Source organism: Trichomycterus rosablanca, chromosome 5 (genome assembly GCF_030014385.1).
Source record: "Trichomycterus rosablanca isolate fTriRos1 chromosome 5, fTriRos1.hap1, whole genome shotgun sequence".
In the NCBI taxonomy this organism is placed as follows: domain Eukaryota; kingdom Metazoa; phylum Chordata; class Actinopteri; order Siluriformes; family Trichomycteridae; genus Trichomycterus; species Trichomycterus rosablanca.
Window position 1 is genome coordinate 24,555,863 of NC_085992.1, and position 18,054 is coordinate 24,573,916.

The 18,054-nt window shown below is 39.8% G+C and overlaps 1 protein-coding gene across 11 annotated transcripts in view; it reads right to left on the bottom strand.

Annotated features, from left to right (window-relative positions):
- The window catches only part of dst (dystonin), a 287,668-nt gene that overhangs the window by 157,379 nt on the left and 112,235 nt on the right, over positions 1-18,054 (bottom strand). For 10 of the 11 annotated variants that reach the window (XM_062995876.1, XM_062995886.1, XM_062995883.1 and 7 more), the window contains 3 exons: positions 3,625-3,791; positions 1,733-1,845; positions 1,380-1,486 (listed from right to left, as the gene is read on the bottom strand). In XM_062995876.1, coding sequence (XP_062851946.1) covers positions 1,380-1,486; positions 1,733-1,845; positions 3,625-3,791 — 387 coding nt within the window. Of the gene's footprint in view, positions 1-1,379; positions 1,487-1,732; positions 1,846-3,624; positions 3,792-8,287; positions 9,055-18,054 lie in introns of those variants that run through there. The other variant, XM_062995880.1, reaches the window with a different exon arrangement.

Genomic DNA, 18,054 nt, shown 5'->3' on the forward strand with positions numbered 1-18,054 from the left:
GATATTACTGCAAATAATTTGACCACCTGGACAAATATTACCTAGCAGGTAGGTGTAGGTAAAATCCCAAGACTGCCATGACATACACTTAATTATCAAATGTATATGAACACCCCTCATATTTATTGAGTTTAGGTGCTCTTTTCCAAGTGTGGAGTCCCAGAGCTTTAAAAATGATTTGTAACTCTTTGCATCCTCTAGAATTATGTTTTTGTAATAATGTTTATAACTTTTGTTGCTTACTTTTCCGTCATTAAATGAAACCATAAATTGTAAAAAATACAAATATAAAAAATACAATAAATCAGGAAATAACCCTACTATTTTGTAGATAGTATGTCGTTTGAGACCCAGCCAAAACAAGCCAAGGCCAGCTACTAATCAGTGAAGTAGGCTATATTACAATAAATGAGTTATTTATTGTAATTATAATTTAATTTTCATATTAAATTTCATTGACCGCTTTATCCTAATCTGGGACATGGCAGGTCTGGTTCCACTGGGAAACACTAGGCACAAGGGTGCCAATCCATCACAGGGCTTCAGCCATCATTCCCCCTCCCAGACATAGGGTCTGTCTGAAAGCCTATTAAACTGCCTTGTTGCTTACGGCCTACCTGGGCAGCTGCCTAAGTAGAGAGTAGAGACCTAAAAGGCAGATTATTTAGACGCACTACTCAGAGATTACAGCAATTATGTCAGCGCAGTTTTGCTTACTAAGCGAACACAGTAAGCCTCAGGCCATTAAAACCAATGGGCTGAGGCGGCACAACCCGCTAGCATGCCAGCTAACATCTCCCTTAGTGTACCGAAAACGGTTAAATTGCCACTGACAAGCCTAAATTTGCAATTACACTACACTTGTACGACTTTATACAAATTAAAAATCTATGCAAATTTTTTTACATTGGAAAAGAACTCGTTGCTCTGCATTTGTCTGCCATATTTGTAATTTTTAAAGAGAAAAGTTGTGCCGCACTGAATGCTGGGGTTGCCTTCAGTGAGCAAAGTATCAACACAGATGCTCCCAAAGTATCAATACAGATGCTCCCTCATCATTTAGTCAGATTATCGCTTCGGAAAAAGGCACCTTAGTAGGCAGCATTTAAAGGTATCTAAGAATAAGACAGCCTTCTTTTTGGGAGCATGCGAAGTATAACGTAAATTCTGTCTATGTAGAGAGCTCACAAGGTTTTCAGACAGACCCATAGCCTATAATGTCTGTGTAGATGCCTGAACGACCAATAGCACCCTTGAGATACGGACCTGGATCAGTGGGTTAATGTAAAATAACGCTGCACCACCCAAGCGGCCGTAATGTATTAATTCTGTCCATATTTATGTTCCCGCTATATTAAATATGTTTGGTCTTTACTTACATTTGCACTGATGCCCTCAGAACCCTCAGGTACTTTAGGGAAGACATCGTATAATGTTGATACATAGGTAATGACTGACTTCTCATCTGGAGATGATACATCCACATCTATACAAAATTCAAAAAAATGCACATATTAATAAAATGTAATTCATATATACTCTTTGACATTAGAAAAGTGAGCAATGATGAATAACACAGGCAAAGGAGAGCAATTAGCTTTAAAAATGAAAAATGTACATTCTTTAGGTGTATAAAACTTAAACGCTTTTCACTTTCACTAACATGGCAGATTTTTGGCTTGAAGTACACATATGCTTGAAAAAAAAAATGAACGCTGGCATTGAGACTCACCCTCCGGGTCCAGCAGCCGAGCCACTCCCAGCTGCTCTGCTACAGAGAATGCTTGCTCCAAATTTGATCTGCTACTCTGTATTGATACTTTGCTCATATCCACCAGGTCAGGCCTGAAACAAGAACAATTTTCCCACCTGATCAGCGACCTTTGAGTAAATAAGCATCGTGTTCACATTTGCAATGTAATTTGGGTTTGATTGCAGTTTCACAGTCAAAACAGATTCAATGTTTTATTATTATTGACACAAATAATGGCTGAATCTTGAAACAAAACAGCTAGAAATACTTTAAATACATGTTTTTAACTGCAAGTTTGTGCTTATTCATTTCTTTATTGATCCCCTCGCTAGCTGGGAATTCCCAGTAGATCCATTACCCACTGAGACTCATGTGACTATCTACAGTAACAGAACAGGATGTGAGAGAGTTATATTTAGACAGAGAAATGTGGATCAAGGTTATCTGGATATCAAATCCATTCAGAAGTAATTATTTCAGTTTCCGAATTTTGTCCCTGATCAGGTTAGAGGGGTGTGACATCAACGAAGAGGGCATGGTATCAATAGAAAGGGCGGCGTGGTATAATGAGTGACAGCATAGCTAAGAAGGCTTAGGACTTTGCTCAATGGTGCCAGCATGAGACAGGGCATTATCTGTGCACCATATTCACAATATTTAGTAGGTAGGTATGTTAGCACATAGAACAGGCCAGCCTATTTCTCATTTAGCTAACTTTCAACTAATCAGCTGACAAGTTTTTCATCCTCTAATAATAAGAACAAGAATAATCTGTTTTCTTAATGTCTAATTCAGTGCCCTATAGGTTATATTAATAATCCATTTAACTATTTGTAGTGCATGATGTAACCAATCCAAAGTCATTTATGATTCTGCTGCCTGGTTCCAAAGGATTCACTGCTTTTTCTCTTTCATTTTCAGCAAATTTCTTGAACCAATATTGTGATGATGTGTTTTAGCCCACATGTAATAGAAATCAGAACTTGCGCATGTTTGGAGTGTTTTTCTTCCCTCCCCCCTCAGACATAGCCAATTATGTTTGTGTAAATGCCTGGCCAACTGCCCAGCCAATAGCACTGCTGATGTTCAAACTGGATCTTAGTGATTAGTGGGCTAGCATAGTAGACCACTCCACCACCTACGTATATCTATACTATATTATTATTATTCACTATAATATAATTACTATAGAAATATTAGAAATGTACATTGTATAATGTCACTGAGGCAACTGGAGCACTGAGATTTCCAATAATGGTTTCCAGCCTGGCCTTACACAGTCTTTTAACAATATCATGTACGGTAGATGGTGAAAGACTTACATTATCTTGCCTTGAGAAATGATTACCAATTATCTCACAAAGTTTGGCACAAAGCGATGAGCCACAACCCATCTTTGTTGCCAATACTGAGCCTTTGGTGGATCCTTCTTTTATACGCAATCATGACACCCTGTTACCATTTCACCTGCTTACTGTGAAATGTTTCCAAATTTCAATAGTCTATACGTTTTCAAGTTTAATTTTGCCTCTGTCCCAAATTTGTTTATATTTTTCAAAACATTGTTTAGACAAAACATTACAAGTCCTTTGTACTTGTCAGTGAAATAAATGTTCAAGAGAATTAACAAATCACAGGTTCTTTTTTATTGTATTTTGTAAAATGTCCCAGCTTTTACGGAAATGGGGTTTGTATGTATAGGAACGATTTAGTTTAAATTATGATGGTTTTTTAAATATCCAAGAAAATTAATTAAAAAAAATTAAGTAAATATTTTAATAAGTTACTAAAATAATCATGTACCATATTCAATAATATACATTTATTCATATAGATGATTATATTCATATGATCTGGTTTGTAGTTATTACCTGTACTTGTGAATAATGGCATTAAATAGTCTTCCATCCTTCCAGGAGGTAGTGAAGTTGTCACAACGAACCCCAACACAGCCTTCAGTCAACTGCTGGGACCACAGCAGAAGCTTCTCCTTAGCTGTCATGTCCTCGGACTCACCAGTAACGTGGATGTCCGAGATCTGAAGAGAACAAACACAAAGACCTCAATCAGATCTGTAACTAAATCTGCAAACGTGGGTGTATGCATAAAAACCACACAGAAAACCCATAAGCCATAATGTCCTGCCATAATGTTTTTTCATTTATCCATCCAACTATCCACATGTTTTTCCATTCAGGTCTAGACTTACTTTATTTATGAAATAAAAACATTCTGACTGCAATAAGACAAATATCAGAAATATTTGCAATGTCAGCACAGGATTCATGGTGATTAGCAAAATCACCAGCGCAACTTCCAATGCAAATCACATTAAATGCAATACAATAATACCCAACCTACCTACCAATTATTTTATAAATATGTGTAATGGAGCGGGACGGACCTAGCAAATCTACACACTTGCAAGAATGGAAACAGAACCCTAATCCAAAGGTTTTAACAAAGGTAGAACAATACAGTGACTAACAAGCCACACTAACAAAAAAACAATCACAAATAAAGTGGTCCAAATAATAGAAACAAAGTAACAATTGAAATACACAATAGCATCTGCAGCCTGCAATAGAAAAAAGTGGATAGAACAGGGATAGCACAGAAATGAGCACTGGGTGGTGCAATATGACAACATGATGGCCATCTCAGAAGAACAAAAGAATTCTTCAGAATTTGCCAATTTCAGCAATGCACAAGTAGCACTTCAACCCTATCACCTGGTGCACCCTGCACATAACATAGATTTATGGGTGGGGTTTGCTCCAGAAAAGGGATGAAAATTCACCTGGCCTGAATTTATGCTCATTAGGTGCACGTGACTGTAAATCAAGAGAAACTGACCAGTGCCACTGTGCCCCACCTTCTGACAGTGTATTTACCATACAATGACCATAAAATCAAAATCTCAGTATTTGTGCAAAACTATCTGAGCAGACTATTCAGTGCATATTGTGGTACTGGGTGCACTGCAAGAGTCAATTGTGTTACAGATTGTCGAGAATCTCAAAGGCTTAGTGACTGGCACCTGTAGAAATCGAGTTTATAATTGGTGCACACTACATAAAAGTATGACAGGCACATGCCCTCTACTCGCAGATCATTAGATCATTAGTCATGACAGGACATCTGCCTGATAAGGCATACACCGACATCAACTGACATTTGTCTGACATGACCAAGCTTCATGTCAGACCAGCAAAACACATACTAGAGGTAAACTAGTGAGCTACCATTGTCAAAATAAAAAGGACAAAGTGGCAGGAAACAAAATGTGCATGGAAAAAGTAAAGAGAGAGTTATTAACTTGACATGCAACTTGACTGGTTAGAAAATTAAAACCAGGTAAGGAAAGATTTTTAAGGTAATTGTAAACAGTTCAAACATAAAGAATAAACATAAAGAATTTTGGGTGCTCGAATGTCCAAAAGAAAAAAAAGACAAAGTAAATAAAATTAAATAAAAAACTGGATATTTAATGTTTCAACTAATTACATTTTTTGGGTGTAATAGCTGAAATACATTCCAAAAAAATTGGGAAAAAGACATGTTTACCAATGTGCCACATCACCATCCTTATTCACAGCATTTTATAATTATTTGGAAATTAGACTACCAATTGTTACAGTTGTGTCTCCATTTTCACATATTGCACATTATAATGTGCCATACATTTGTAATGGGATTTGCACTACAGGCAGGCCAGTCTAGTACCTGCACTCTCAATACAAAAATGCCAGCTTCTGAACTTTGCATTGGTAGCAATCCAGGTGTTTCTTTCAAAGAGATTTCTTTGAATTGTCTGAATCTTTTAGTACTGGTATGGACTGTAGATAGGAACATCTCTAAGTTCCTTGCAACTGTGCATAGATAAGTGTTTTTTTTTTAACTGTTGTACTATTGGGTGTTTAGGTGGCACAGTGGTAAAACAGAACTGACATCTGTTACTGGCAGGCTGAGCAGGTATTCAACAAACATTAAAGTATTTACGTTATATTTGTTAGAAAACCCACATGAAGTCTCATTGTAGTAATGCATTTGTAACATAGTAGACAATAGTAGCTTTAATTTATTGTATATTCATATAGTATCCTGTGAAGCTGTACTTGGTTATGATTAATAGCACTATTAATGTTGTTGATTAAAATGCAGGTATTTTTTTTTCATTCACAGTGAATCATTATAAGCAAGAAGAAGTATTGCAGTAACATTCACCAGTTTTTTTTTTTTTTTAATTGAGTGGATTAGGAATATAAGTACTAGCCAGATAATAAAATAATACAGTAGTATACAATAAATCAGTCAGTTTTTCTTGATAATAATTGACATTCATATATGGTCAATACTCCATTTTTGACCATCATGGTAAGGAATGTGAGTTATTTACTGGTAATTCTTCTTTCATGTTCACTCTTTTAACCCTGTTCATGAGTGCAGGGTTAAAAGAGAGGATAAGAGAGAAAGTGCAAAGATGCTGACAGCTAATTGAGAGCAAGTGACATGGAGGTTGCTGAGAAATGAAGCAAATATTGAAATGGAGAGTAGAATATAGGACCAGAGAAGAGTAGGAGAGAGGGCTGGGGGAGTAAAGATAGATTGAAAGAAGAGCAGAACAAAGCAAATGTCCCTGCTGACCACCCAAGTATACTCGTACAAAAAAAAAAAAAACAATTCCTAAATTCCTTTGTCACAATAGCTGAATTTGGCTTCAGATAACAATGTATAGATTTCAGTTTATAGGATTAGGGTTACAATTGTACTTTATTAATCTGTGTTGTTACACTATTAGCAATAATTAAAAACAATAATTAAATAAAAATAATTAAGATGCTTCCAGTATGTCATATTGACTTGAGACTTGCCTCAGACTCTAACCTAAAGGCTCATGACTAGTATTTTGTGAACATGTGTATACACGCTAGCACACCAGAGCTGACATTTCAAACTCGTCAATTCGAAACTCGGCTCTGCCATCCGGCTGGGCTGGGCAACTATATGAGCAATGATTAGCTTGTTGTTCATACAGGGAGGGAAGCCGTATAGGGACCTCATAACTGGTGCAATTATGACCTCTGCTGGCTGGGGCATGTGACAGTCTCGCTCTAGCTCACCTCGATTAGAAGTGAAGATCAACATCAGTAGAGAGGCCACTGCACACGTATCGGAGGGGGCGTGTGACAGTCTCACTCTCAACATCAGTAGAGAGGACGTGTAATGCAATTGGGTTATTGGATATGACTAGATTGGGAGGGAAATTGGGAAAATGCAAAAAAAATAAAAAATAAAAAATAAAATAAAGGGAACTTAACGGCATTTAGCAGACGCCTTTATCCAAAGCGACTTACATTACAATTACAGTATACACCGATCAGCCATAACATTAAAACCACCTCCTTGTTTTTACACTCACTGTCCATTTTATCAGCTCCACTTACCATATAGAAGCACTTTATAGTTCTACAATAACTGACTGTAGTCCATCTGTTTCTCTACATACCTTTTCAGACTGCTTTCACCCTGTTCTTCAATGGTCAGGACCTCCACAGGACCACCACAGAGCAGGTATTATTTAGGTGGTGAATCATACTCAGCACTGCAGTGACAATGACATGGTAGTGGTGTGTTAGTGTGTGTTGTGCTGGTATGAGTGGATGATATGTCCACTCTATTAGACACTCCTAACTAGTTGGTCCACCTTCTAGATGTAAAGTCAGAGACGATCGCTCATCTATTGCTGCTGTTTGAGTTGGTCATCTTCTAGACCTTCATCAGTGGTCACAAGATGCTGCCCACCGGTCGCTGTTGGCTAGATATTTTTGGTTGGTGGACTATTCTCAGTCTAGCAGTGACAGTGAGGTGTTTAAAAACTCCATCAGCGCTTTTCTGTCTTATCCACTCATACCAGCACAACACACACTAACACACCACCACCATGTCAGTGTCACTGCAGTGCTGAGAATGATCCATCACCCAAATAATAATTGCTCTGTAGTGGTCCTGGGAACAGTGGTCATTGAAGAACATCATGAAAGGGGGCTAACAAAGCATGCAGAGAAATGGACTACAGTCAGTAATTGTAGAATTACAAAGTGCTTCTATATGGTAAGTGGAGCTGATAAAATGGACAGTGAGTGTAAAAACAAGGAGGTGGTTTTAATGCTATGGCTGATCGGTGTACAGTCTGAGCAACTGAGGGTTAAGGGCCAGCAACCTTCTGAGTACTATCCCAGTACCTTAACCACTAGGCTACAGCTTGCTCTGTACCTTTGCCCATAGCTTTGGCAAATGTTCATAAACTTCCAAAAGTCTTGAACTGTTGAACATCACAGCAGGGTCATTTAACTTATATAAGTATTGGTTACCATGACAACCATTTGTGTTTCTGCTCAACAAAAGCAGATGACAATATTGTATCTAAATAAAATGATTTTTACCACTGAGAACATTTCATTCGCATATAATGAATTGGCTATTTGAGGATAAGAGCACCAGGTGTTTTGAACAATAAAAAGAAAGATTTACCTCATAGCATTCACAAAAAGCAAGCTCCTTTTGCACAAAGCTCAAGGAAACAGATCTGCTGGGACTTGTGTACGCCCTCCTCCTCTTTCTGTGCACTTGACTGTCACATGTAATCCTAGAAAGACGTTGATTTAAAATGCTTTTACATGAAATACTTCTCCCCAATGTCTGAAGCAAATGCTCCACAGCACCAAAACTCAGTGCCCTCCGTAGATGCCTCTGAATCAGCATCTTTTCCAGGAGTCCATGTTTTGATGTGATACATTTTGAGTGTTTAGTAACTCTGTGAAGGTTCTGTTCTATAGGGGACCGGGTCCTGTGTCTCTCAGACTGTCTTACACCTGGTCGTTTACACCTTGTCGATTTCTTTTCCACTGGAACCTCTTCAACATAAACCCCATGGATAATGCTATTTAGGCTTGGTCTAGAAGATTCTGCCTCATCTTGCTTCTGGGAGCTTTGGGGTGTAGCATCAGTAAACACCTCATTCTTCTCATGTCCGCTCTGGCTCCTTATCAAGTCGACGGTTTGAAATTCTCCTGACTTCCTGCTCTTTTTTCTCTGGAAGTATCGGCGACCTCGAAGCTGTTTGGGTGTGGGGCTGAGCGGAGCTTTAGTAGGATCGACGTAACACTCATCTTTAGAGTCCCTCACACTTCCACAGATGTTGCCCATACTCTTACGCGCACATGTTGCTCCTCCAAGCCGAGTTTTCCTATTATTTTATATGAGAAAATCCAACAGGTTCAAGGCTTCCTTTATTCTGACATCATCTTCTGTTCTGTTCGCAATTAAAACGTCTGAGCAGCCAGCCTGAGCAATGTCCTCCATAAAGTTTCTTTCCCGAGTTTCTGGAGAGCTCTGGTGACACGTTGCAGAGCTCACGTTCCTGTTTCCAATCCAATGAGCTCTCTGGGCTCAGTGCCGACACACTAAAGTCCCTGCTGACCTTTGAAACTGCTTTCTCTGCCCTGCTAGTACAAAATACACATCATAAACACAGCGTGGCCTGGTGAACAACCCAGTTCATTGGGCACTAACCCCTTCAAGACACAGCTGACAGAGCAAATCACATTCCGTGTGTAAACAAATACATAGTTAAGAGTTTTCCCAAAGCTGTTAGAGAGGAGCCAGGGCACAATCTGAAGGGAGAAGAGTAGTTCCGACTCTGTGTCCGAATGGCTTCCGATTGCAGTGTGTCACCTGTAAAAGCACTGCACAGCAAATCGAGCTGCTGAGATCACAGCCTATCATGAGGTCTTTAAAAATAACCGGGCAGCGTGACTGCTGCTGGTTAAGGTGCCCCTCAGATAAAGAAGACAAAGGTCTCTTGCTCAGTTTTTTAATCAATCAAAAGCTTTGATTTTAAAATTATGAGCGGGTAGGTTAAGGTCATTGTGATGGACATGTTAAAATAATTTTACTTCTAAGCATAAGAATTAAAAAGAGACTTTTTACACAGTAAGGCTTGTAGCAGAAAAATAAGAAGTTTTGTGGAGTGGCAGTTGTCGGCCGTCATGATTGAACTGCCCTGGATGGACGAGTTGCCTCCAAAGGCGGCATGACAATCTCTCCCTGAAAGGGTCCCATTTTTGGATCCAAGCTGAGCATGGGCTGCACCAGTCAGTTGAGTAGCAATCCCGCTCATTTGTATTGTCCCTGATTAAATCCAGTTCCCTCTCTTTACACTTTTTTTGAGAACTCGCTTGTAACAGGCTGGAAAGTCAAGTCTTATTGTGAAAACCCATTTTTATTCCTATTTTTTTTCTTTTCTGCCCACTTTCTCCATTGCGGGCTGTGGATGTTTGTGCCTTCTTTTAACAGTTTGTTTTTTACTGTTATTTTGGCTACTTGCCCTATTTTCCTACTGCATCTTTTGTTTGTTCTCTTTAGCCAGAGCATTGTTCTATCTCAGATATGCATCCTGCAAACTGGGTTCATTTTTAAATCTAACAGGTACAGGCTTACACCTAGACCTCAGTTACAATGTCACTTTTGTTCTCAAACCTTTCAGTGTAGCAGTATTAGCGAATGTTGGCACAGGAAATGAGTGAATTAACTTACTAATAATGTATTATTGAGCCCATCAATAATCTTATAAAAAAATGTCTTTTTATTGCAATACATTAATATCTTAATGTATTGTTCAGACCATCAATAGTTTAACATTGTCATCTTAAGCTTGGTTCTTTTTTCTCTGATATTGAGCTAAAGGCTGTAATTTACATAAAACTCCTTCCATAATAATTATTAACTATAATTCCTATACAGTGTTAATATCATGACAAGTATAAGCTTTATGTGATGTGAAGCTCACTGGGTTTGTATCAAGTCTTATTTTTTTTAAAAACTATGCACGCCAATCAGCAAAGTGCAGATGCATGTGCATGCGTGCTTATTCATGTAAAAAAATTCATGAATTAATCTGAATAGAATTTGTAAAAAAAAAACAACAACAACTATAATCTCCATAAGGGACTCTGACACCAAGGTTGAAAAACTAATGCTCACTTATCTCTAATATATTCCATTTAAATCAATAATAATCTGTCAATCAGGGCTGGGCAGTATGACCAAAAATTTGTATCACTGTATTTTTTAAGGTATCACATTATGTTTAAATTTTTTGTATGACTGGGACGTTTTATATGTCTGTGACTGATTCTACTGTCATAAGTACATAGAAGATAAAAAGTTTTAATTTCACCACGTATATAATGAAGGTTTTGAGAACTATAAGCTTTGCTTGGCCCCACAAAATGACACAATATACAGTATGATGGAATCAGTACAGTTGCAAAAAATAGAATTTTTATTGTTTATTTAATATTTAGGTATTGTACAATTACCCTTAGCTCTCCCTTTAACAATTAAAACAATATTTGAAAAGGTGGACGACTTTAAATATCTCCGTATCCTGTTCACTCAAGTATTTTCACCCTATAAGATGCACCTGGAATCCAGTGTTTTAATTATTGCTCTAAAAGCTTCTTTCCCTGCATATGTGGATTGTTACTGCATTCATAATGTTGTTGTTTGCAACAGCCGTGGCTTGACAAACCGTACAGTATATAGTGTTTTAGTCTGTTCTAAACTGCTGACATGTCTCATGCCTTTGGCAGGTTTCGGTGCATATTTGATTTTCCTCTCTTCATCCTTCATCTGTTCTTGTTTATTTTTATCACCATATCGAGGAAGCCTCTCTCATCTGTTAACACTGTCATGCTAACGCTAACTGGCTAACTACTTAATCTACATGGCGCTTCCTTGTGCTTTTAGCAGCAGAACAATATGATCTGCTGCCTTTTGAAGCCTACAGCTGTTAAAATTACCTGTTATGGTACGGCGGTATATGAAAAATCCATACCGTATGAGGCGTCAAAGACGGTATACCAAATGTACCATCATACCACCCAACCCTATGCAGAATTATTTTATATATACAGTGTATCACAAAAGTGAGTACACCCCTCACATTTCTGCAGATATTTAAGTATATCTTTTCATGGGACAACACTGACAAAATGACACTTTGACACAATGAAAAGTAGTCTGTGTGCAGCTTATATAACAGTGTAAATTTATTCTTCCCTCAAAATAACTCAATATACAGCCATTAATGTCTAAACCACCGGCAACAAAAGTGAGTACACCCCTAAGTGAAAGTTCCTGAAGTGTCAATATTTTGTGTGGCCATCATTATTTCCCAGAACTGCCTTAACTCTCCTGGGCATGGAGTTTACCAGAGCTTCACAGGTTGCCACTGGAATGCTTTTCCACTCCTCCATGACGACATCACGGAGCTGGCGGATATTCGAGACTTTGCACTCCTCCACCTTCCGCTTGAGGATGCCCCAAAGATGTTCTATTGGGTTTAGGTCTGGAGACATGCTTGGCCAGTCCATCACCTTTACCCTCAGCCTCTTCAATAAAGCAGTGGTCGTCTTAGAGGTGTGTTTGGGGTCATTATCATGCTGGAACACTGCCCTGAGACCCAGTTTCCGGAGGGAGGGGATCATGCTCTGCTTCAGTATTTCACAGTACATATTGGAGTTCATGTGTCCCTCAATGAAATGTAACTCCCCAACACCTGCTGCACTCATGCAGCCCCAGACCATGGCATTCCCACCACCATGCTTGACTGTAGGCATGACACACTTATCTTTGTACTCCTCACCTGATTGCCGCCACACATGCTTGAGACCATCTGAACCAAACAAATTAATCTTGGTCTCATCAGACCATAGGACATGGTTCCAGTAATCCATGTCCTTTGTTGACATGTCTTCAGCAAACTGTTTGCGGGCTTTCTTGTGTAGAGACTTCAGAAAAGGCTTCCTTCTGAGGTGACAGCCATGCAGACCAATTTGATGTAGTGTGCGGCGTATGGTCTGAGCACTGACAGGCTGACCCCCCACCTTTTCAATCTCTGCAGCAATGCTGACAGCACTCCTGCGCCTATCTTTCAAAGACAGCAGTTGGATGTGACGCTGAGCACGTGCACTCAGCTTCTTTGGACGACCAACGCGAGGTCTGTTCTGAGTGGACCCTGCTCTTTTAAAACGCTGGATGATCTTGGCCACTGTGCTGCAGCTCAGTTTCAGGGTGTTGGCAATCTTCTTGTAGCCTTGGCCATCTTCATGTAGCGCAACAATTCGTCTTTTAGGATCCTCGGAGAGTTCTTTGCCATGAGGTGCCATGTTGGAACTTTCAGTGACCAGTATGAGAGAGTGTGAGAGCTGTACTACTAAATTGAACACACCTGCTCCCTATGCACACCTGAGACCTAGTAACACTAACAAATCACATGACATTTTGGAGGGAAAATGACAAGCAGTGCTCAATTTGGACATTTAGGGGTGTAGTCTCTTAGGGGTGTACTCACTTTTGTTGCCGGTGGTTTAGACATTAATGGCTGTATATTGAGTTATTTTGAGGGAAGAATAAATTTACACTGTTATATAAGCTGCACACAGACTACTTTTCATTGTGTCAAAGTGTCATTTTGTCAGTGTTGTCCCATGAAAAGATATACTTAAATATCTGCAGAAATGTGAGGGGTGTACTCACTTTTGTGATACACTGTATATGTATATACTGTATATTTCCCCTCTTTTTTCCCCAATTTTTATCCCTTAGTCTAGTCATGTCCAATTACCCTGAATGCGTCCTCTATACTGAATCGACCCTTTACCGCTGACTGAGGACGCCTCTTAACTGACATGCGCCCCCTCCGGCACGTACAGTCAGTACAGATAGCATTTTTCACCTGCACAAGTCGAGTTCATACACTTGACGGGCACTGTGTACGGAGGGCCACACCCCCATCAGCATTATTCCTCAGCCCTGTGCAGGCGCCATCGGTCAGCCAGCAGGGGCCGCAGTTGCACCAGTTATGAGGACCTATGATCCGACTTTCTTACCCTCTAACCCTGAACAACAGCCAATCGTTGTTCATGCAGCCGCCCAGCCTAGTCGGAAAGGCAGAGTTAAGATTCGATACGATGTATTCAAAACCCCAACTCTGGTGAGCTAGCGTACTTTACCGCTGCACCACCTGAGCGGCCCTATGCAGAATTTTTTGTGTGTTTGTGTGTGCACAGTTTGTGTCAATCCTTTCCTGGTCTTCCATCTGTGGACACTTTCTGATCACATGTGCCTTCACTAACTAAATCTTCTATTGCTGGATGGGGTAAAGTGTAAAAAGTCTACAGAACAACATATGGGCTACAGTCAGTAACAGTATACCCGCACAGCACATCTATATAACACATGTAGCCTATAAAAATAGATAATAAATGTATGTTCAAGGCAGATGTTCCTTATTAAGTGCTTGGTGAGGTTACATCAATGTTGTTTGACAAATCCAGGTAAAGGATAAGGTTTGTATTTGCATGTTAACCAATCAATTGGCAATGGTGCATTATCAAAGCCTCTAAATCCCAGCCAGGGCTACACACACACACAGTACAAATCAAAATACCTCAAATGCTCCATAAGAATCATTAAATACCATCAGGTTTAAGGTGCCAGAATCTATGACTATATTAATATAACAAGCAGCAGCTGGAGGGAAGAAAGCTCAAGAGAAGCTGGAACGTGAACAGAACTGTCGAAATACATCTCTAGAAGGCCGCTGCCACCTCTGCAGAATCAAGAGAGAACAGGCCCACAGCCACCAGCTCATGCCCAACGGCTTGCATGACAGGGCAGGTGTTTGGCATACGTTCCCCACGCTACCTGTCAACTTGCTTTATGAGAGGGAATCTTATAAAAGATTTTCTCCTCTTGCAACACCTACTTATCTGGCATTTTTCCTCATTATACTCCATTAAACCTGCACTGAATAGAACAAATTAAAGATTTTCCTCTGTGGTCTCAGTGTGGTCTGGGAGAAGCTCTTCTGCACTCTGGCTTTTCTGTTTGGTCCACGTGACCAATACAATTCTTCACCCACAGTACAAAAACAGTGCCGTTGAAGTAAAAATAAACAAGGCGTCTGTCTCAGAACTATGGTAGACAGACAGTAAAGGAATAGACATGGGCGAGGCGGCTTACAGGACACTGAAAGATAGATGTACCGAGCCTTTTTTATGTGGTTTCAGGTGCAGCTGGGCTACATTCCACATTAGAAAAAGAACTAGAGGTGCTCAGGTGGTGCAGTGGTAAACTGAACCAGCCCACTTCCGCTGGAATTCCCATTAGGGCTGTATCGGACATGCAGACATGATTTTCTATGTCTGGGCGATGGGATTGGCAGAGGCCCCGCGGTGCACTAGCATCCAGTCAGGGGTGTGTTACTGCATTGCACCCAGGGCTTTCCAGTAAACTGAACCCACCACAACCCTGACTAGGCTAGCTCCAATCTCAGCTCACTTCAAAGTTAAATGCAAATTCATGGATCAGCGAGGTTTTAATTACTTTACAAGAATAAATAGGCCATCACTTTGTAAGGTCTGTCATTATGGTATAGATGTTCCACAGAACATATTAAAATAAGATTTATGGTTAATGACATACTTAAATAAGAAAACACTACCACCTCTACCATCTTAAAGGCATTTAAAAACTCAGAGCTCAGTTCAGTATACCACAAACATGTGGACCAAAACAAACATACAACCAGACTACTGTACTAAGACCAACAATCTGCACTTACACCAATCAGCCATAACATTAAAACCACCTCCTTGTTTCTACACTCACTGTCCATTTTATCAGCTCCACTTACCATATAGAAGCACTTTGTAGTTCTTCAATTACTGACTGTAGTCCATCTGTTTCTTTGCATGCTTTGTTAGCCCCCTTTCATGCTGTTCTTCAATGATCAGGACTCTTCCAGGACCACCACAGAGTAGGTATTATTTGGGTGGTGGGTCATTCTCAGCACTGCAGTGACACTAACGTGGTGGTGGTGTGTTAGTGTGTGTTGTGCTGGTATGAGTGGATAAGACACAGCAGTGCTGATGGAGTTTTTAAACACCTCACTGTCACTGCTGGACTGAGAATAGTCCACTAACCAAAAATATCCAGCCAACAGCGCCCCATGGGCAGCAACCTCTGACCACTGATGAATGTCTAGAAGATGACCAACTCAAACAGCAGCAATAAATGAGCGATAGTCTCTGACATCACATCTACAAGGTGAACCAGGTAGGAGTGTCTAGTAGAGTGGACAGTGAGTGGACATGGTATTTAAAAACTCCAGCAGGGCTGCTGTGTCTGATCCACTCATACCAGCACAACACACACTAACACATCACCACCATGTCATTGTCACAACAGTGCTGAGAATGATCCACCACCTAAATAATACCTGCTCTGTGGTGGTCTTGTGGGGGTCCTGACCATTGAAGAACAGAGTGAAAGCAGTCTGAAAAGTATGTAGAGAAATAGATGGACTACAGTCAGTAATTGTAGAACTACAAAGTGCTTCTATATGACAAGTGGAGCTGATAAAATGAACAAGGAGGTGTATGTGTCTGTATGTGTGGCATAAATCTAAGAGAGCAGGTGTAATGAGACAGGTAACACCATCGTTATTGTAAAATATGGTGGTGTTATAATGTGTGGGGGGGGGGGGGGGGCTTTATAGCAGCATCTGGTTATGGTAAATTGATAGTGCATAGTGAAGAGAGATTATGAATAAAACCTGTGCCTTGTGTGGTGATCAATCATAAATACAAGCAGTCCTAGTAAACCAATGCAAATCTGAGGTTGGTACTTTAGTAGTTTGTATAGTTGGTAGATGGATGGATGGATGGATGGATGCACAGACTGAGTTCTCCAGCAAAAATAAAAAAATTTTGGCTGGTACGTGCAGGACTGCATCTGACATCAACTAAACTCCATGAGACCTTGAAACCTTCATGCTCTGGCAGTATGACAACCCTCAGCTATGTTGGCATGCAGTGATGGCTTGACACGTTTGTGCTGAGGGCACATATTTATGGCATGCTTCAGATCCATAAAAAGCAGATCAGGTCATTATTATTAACCGCTGGCTAATAAGACAGAAACACATCAATCAAACCGCACAAGCAAATGAGATCCCTCATCGTGCGTGTTAGCACACCACAACATCTGAGTGAAGCTTGACAAGGAATGTTCCTGCAGGCAAAGATATAAAGCAGATATATAGCAAATTAGGACCTGCCCATTTTACCCAACAGCCTCTACTTACTTGAAGAAATCACAGACACACCAGGACTATATATGTACAATTACATGCTATATACGGTTAGCTGTCACATTATCGTATAGCCGTCAAACTCTATGTACTGTGTTCTCTACTTCACTGTGAGCATGTGTGAGGAAGGCTGTATACCACCACATGACTTTTCAAAACATCAGAACTACAATAAGCAGTAATATTACCAAGTGAGTGTAATACTGGAGCACAAAGCATCAATCCCAAAACTACAAGTATAGAACTACACATTACTAACAGCATGAACCATGGTGCTATTAGTTCTGAAAATGAGCTTGTATTGACCTCTTGTGGTGGAAAAATTAATTGCATATCATGTTTTCATGGCACCCATATATGACGGTTGTTAATCCAATAAATAATATTGTCTAAATGTGCATTTCTAAACTATAAATATACAACCCCAAATCAGAAAAAGTTTGGACAGCATGGAAAATGCAAATAACAAAAAACACAGAGTTTTATTTGTTTGCAGACAGGATGAACCTGAGATATTTCATGTTGTGTCTGCTCAACTTCATTTCATTTATTAATAAACATCCATTCCTGCATTTCAGGCCTGCAACACATTCCAAAAAGTTGAAAAAGTAAAGAATTTACCACTTTGTAATGTTGCCATTCCTTTTCACCACACTTAAAAGACGTTTTGGCACCGAGGATACCAAGTGATTTAGTGTTTCAGCTTTTATTTTGTCCCATTCTTCCTGCAAACACGTCTTAAGATGTGCAACAGTACGGGGTCGTCGTTGTCACATTTAACGTTTCAAAATTGTCCACACATTCTCTATTGGGGACAGGTCAGGACTGCAGTCCAGTACCTGTACCCTCTTCTTCCTCAGCCATGTCTTTGTAATGTGTGCAGCATGTGGTTTTGCATTATCTTGTTGAAAAATGCATGAACGTCCCTGGAAAAGATGACGTCTTGAAGGCAGAATATGTTGCTCTAAGATCTCAATGTACTTTTCTGCATTAATGCTGCCATCACAGAAGTGTAAATGACATTTGCCAGGGGCACTGACACAGCTCCATACCATGACAGACCAGGCTTTTGGACTTG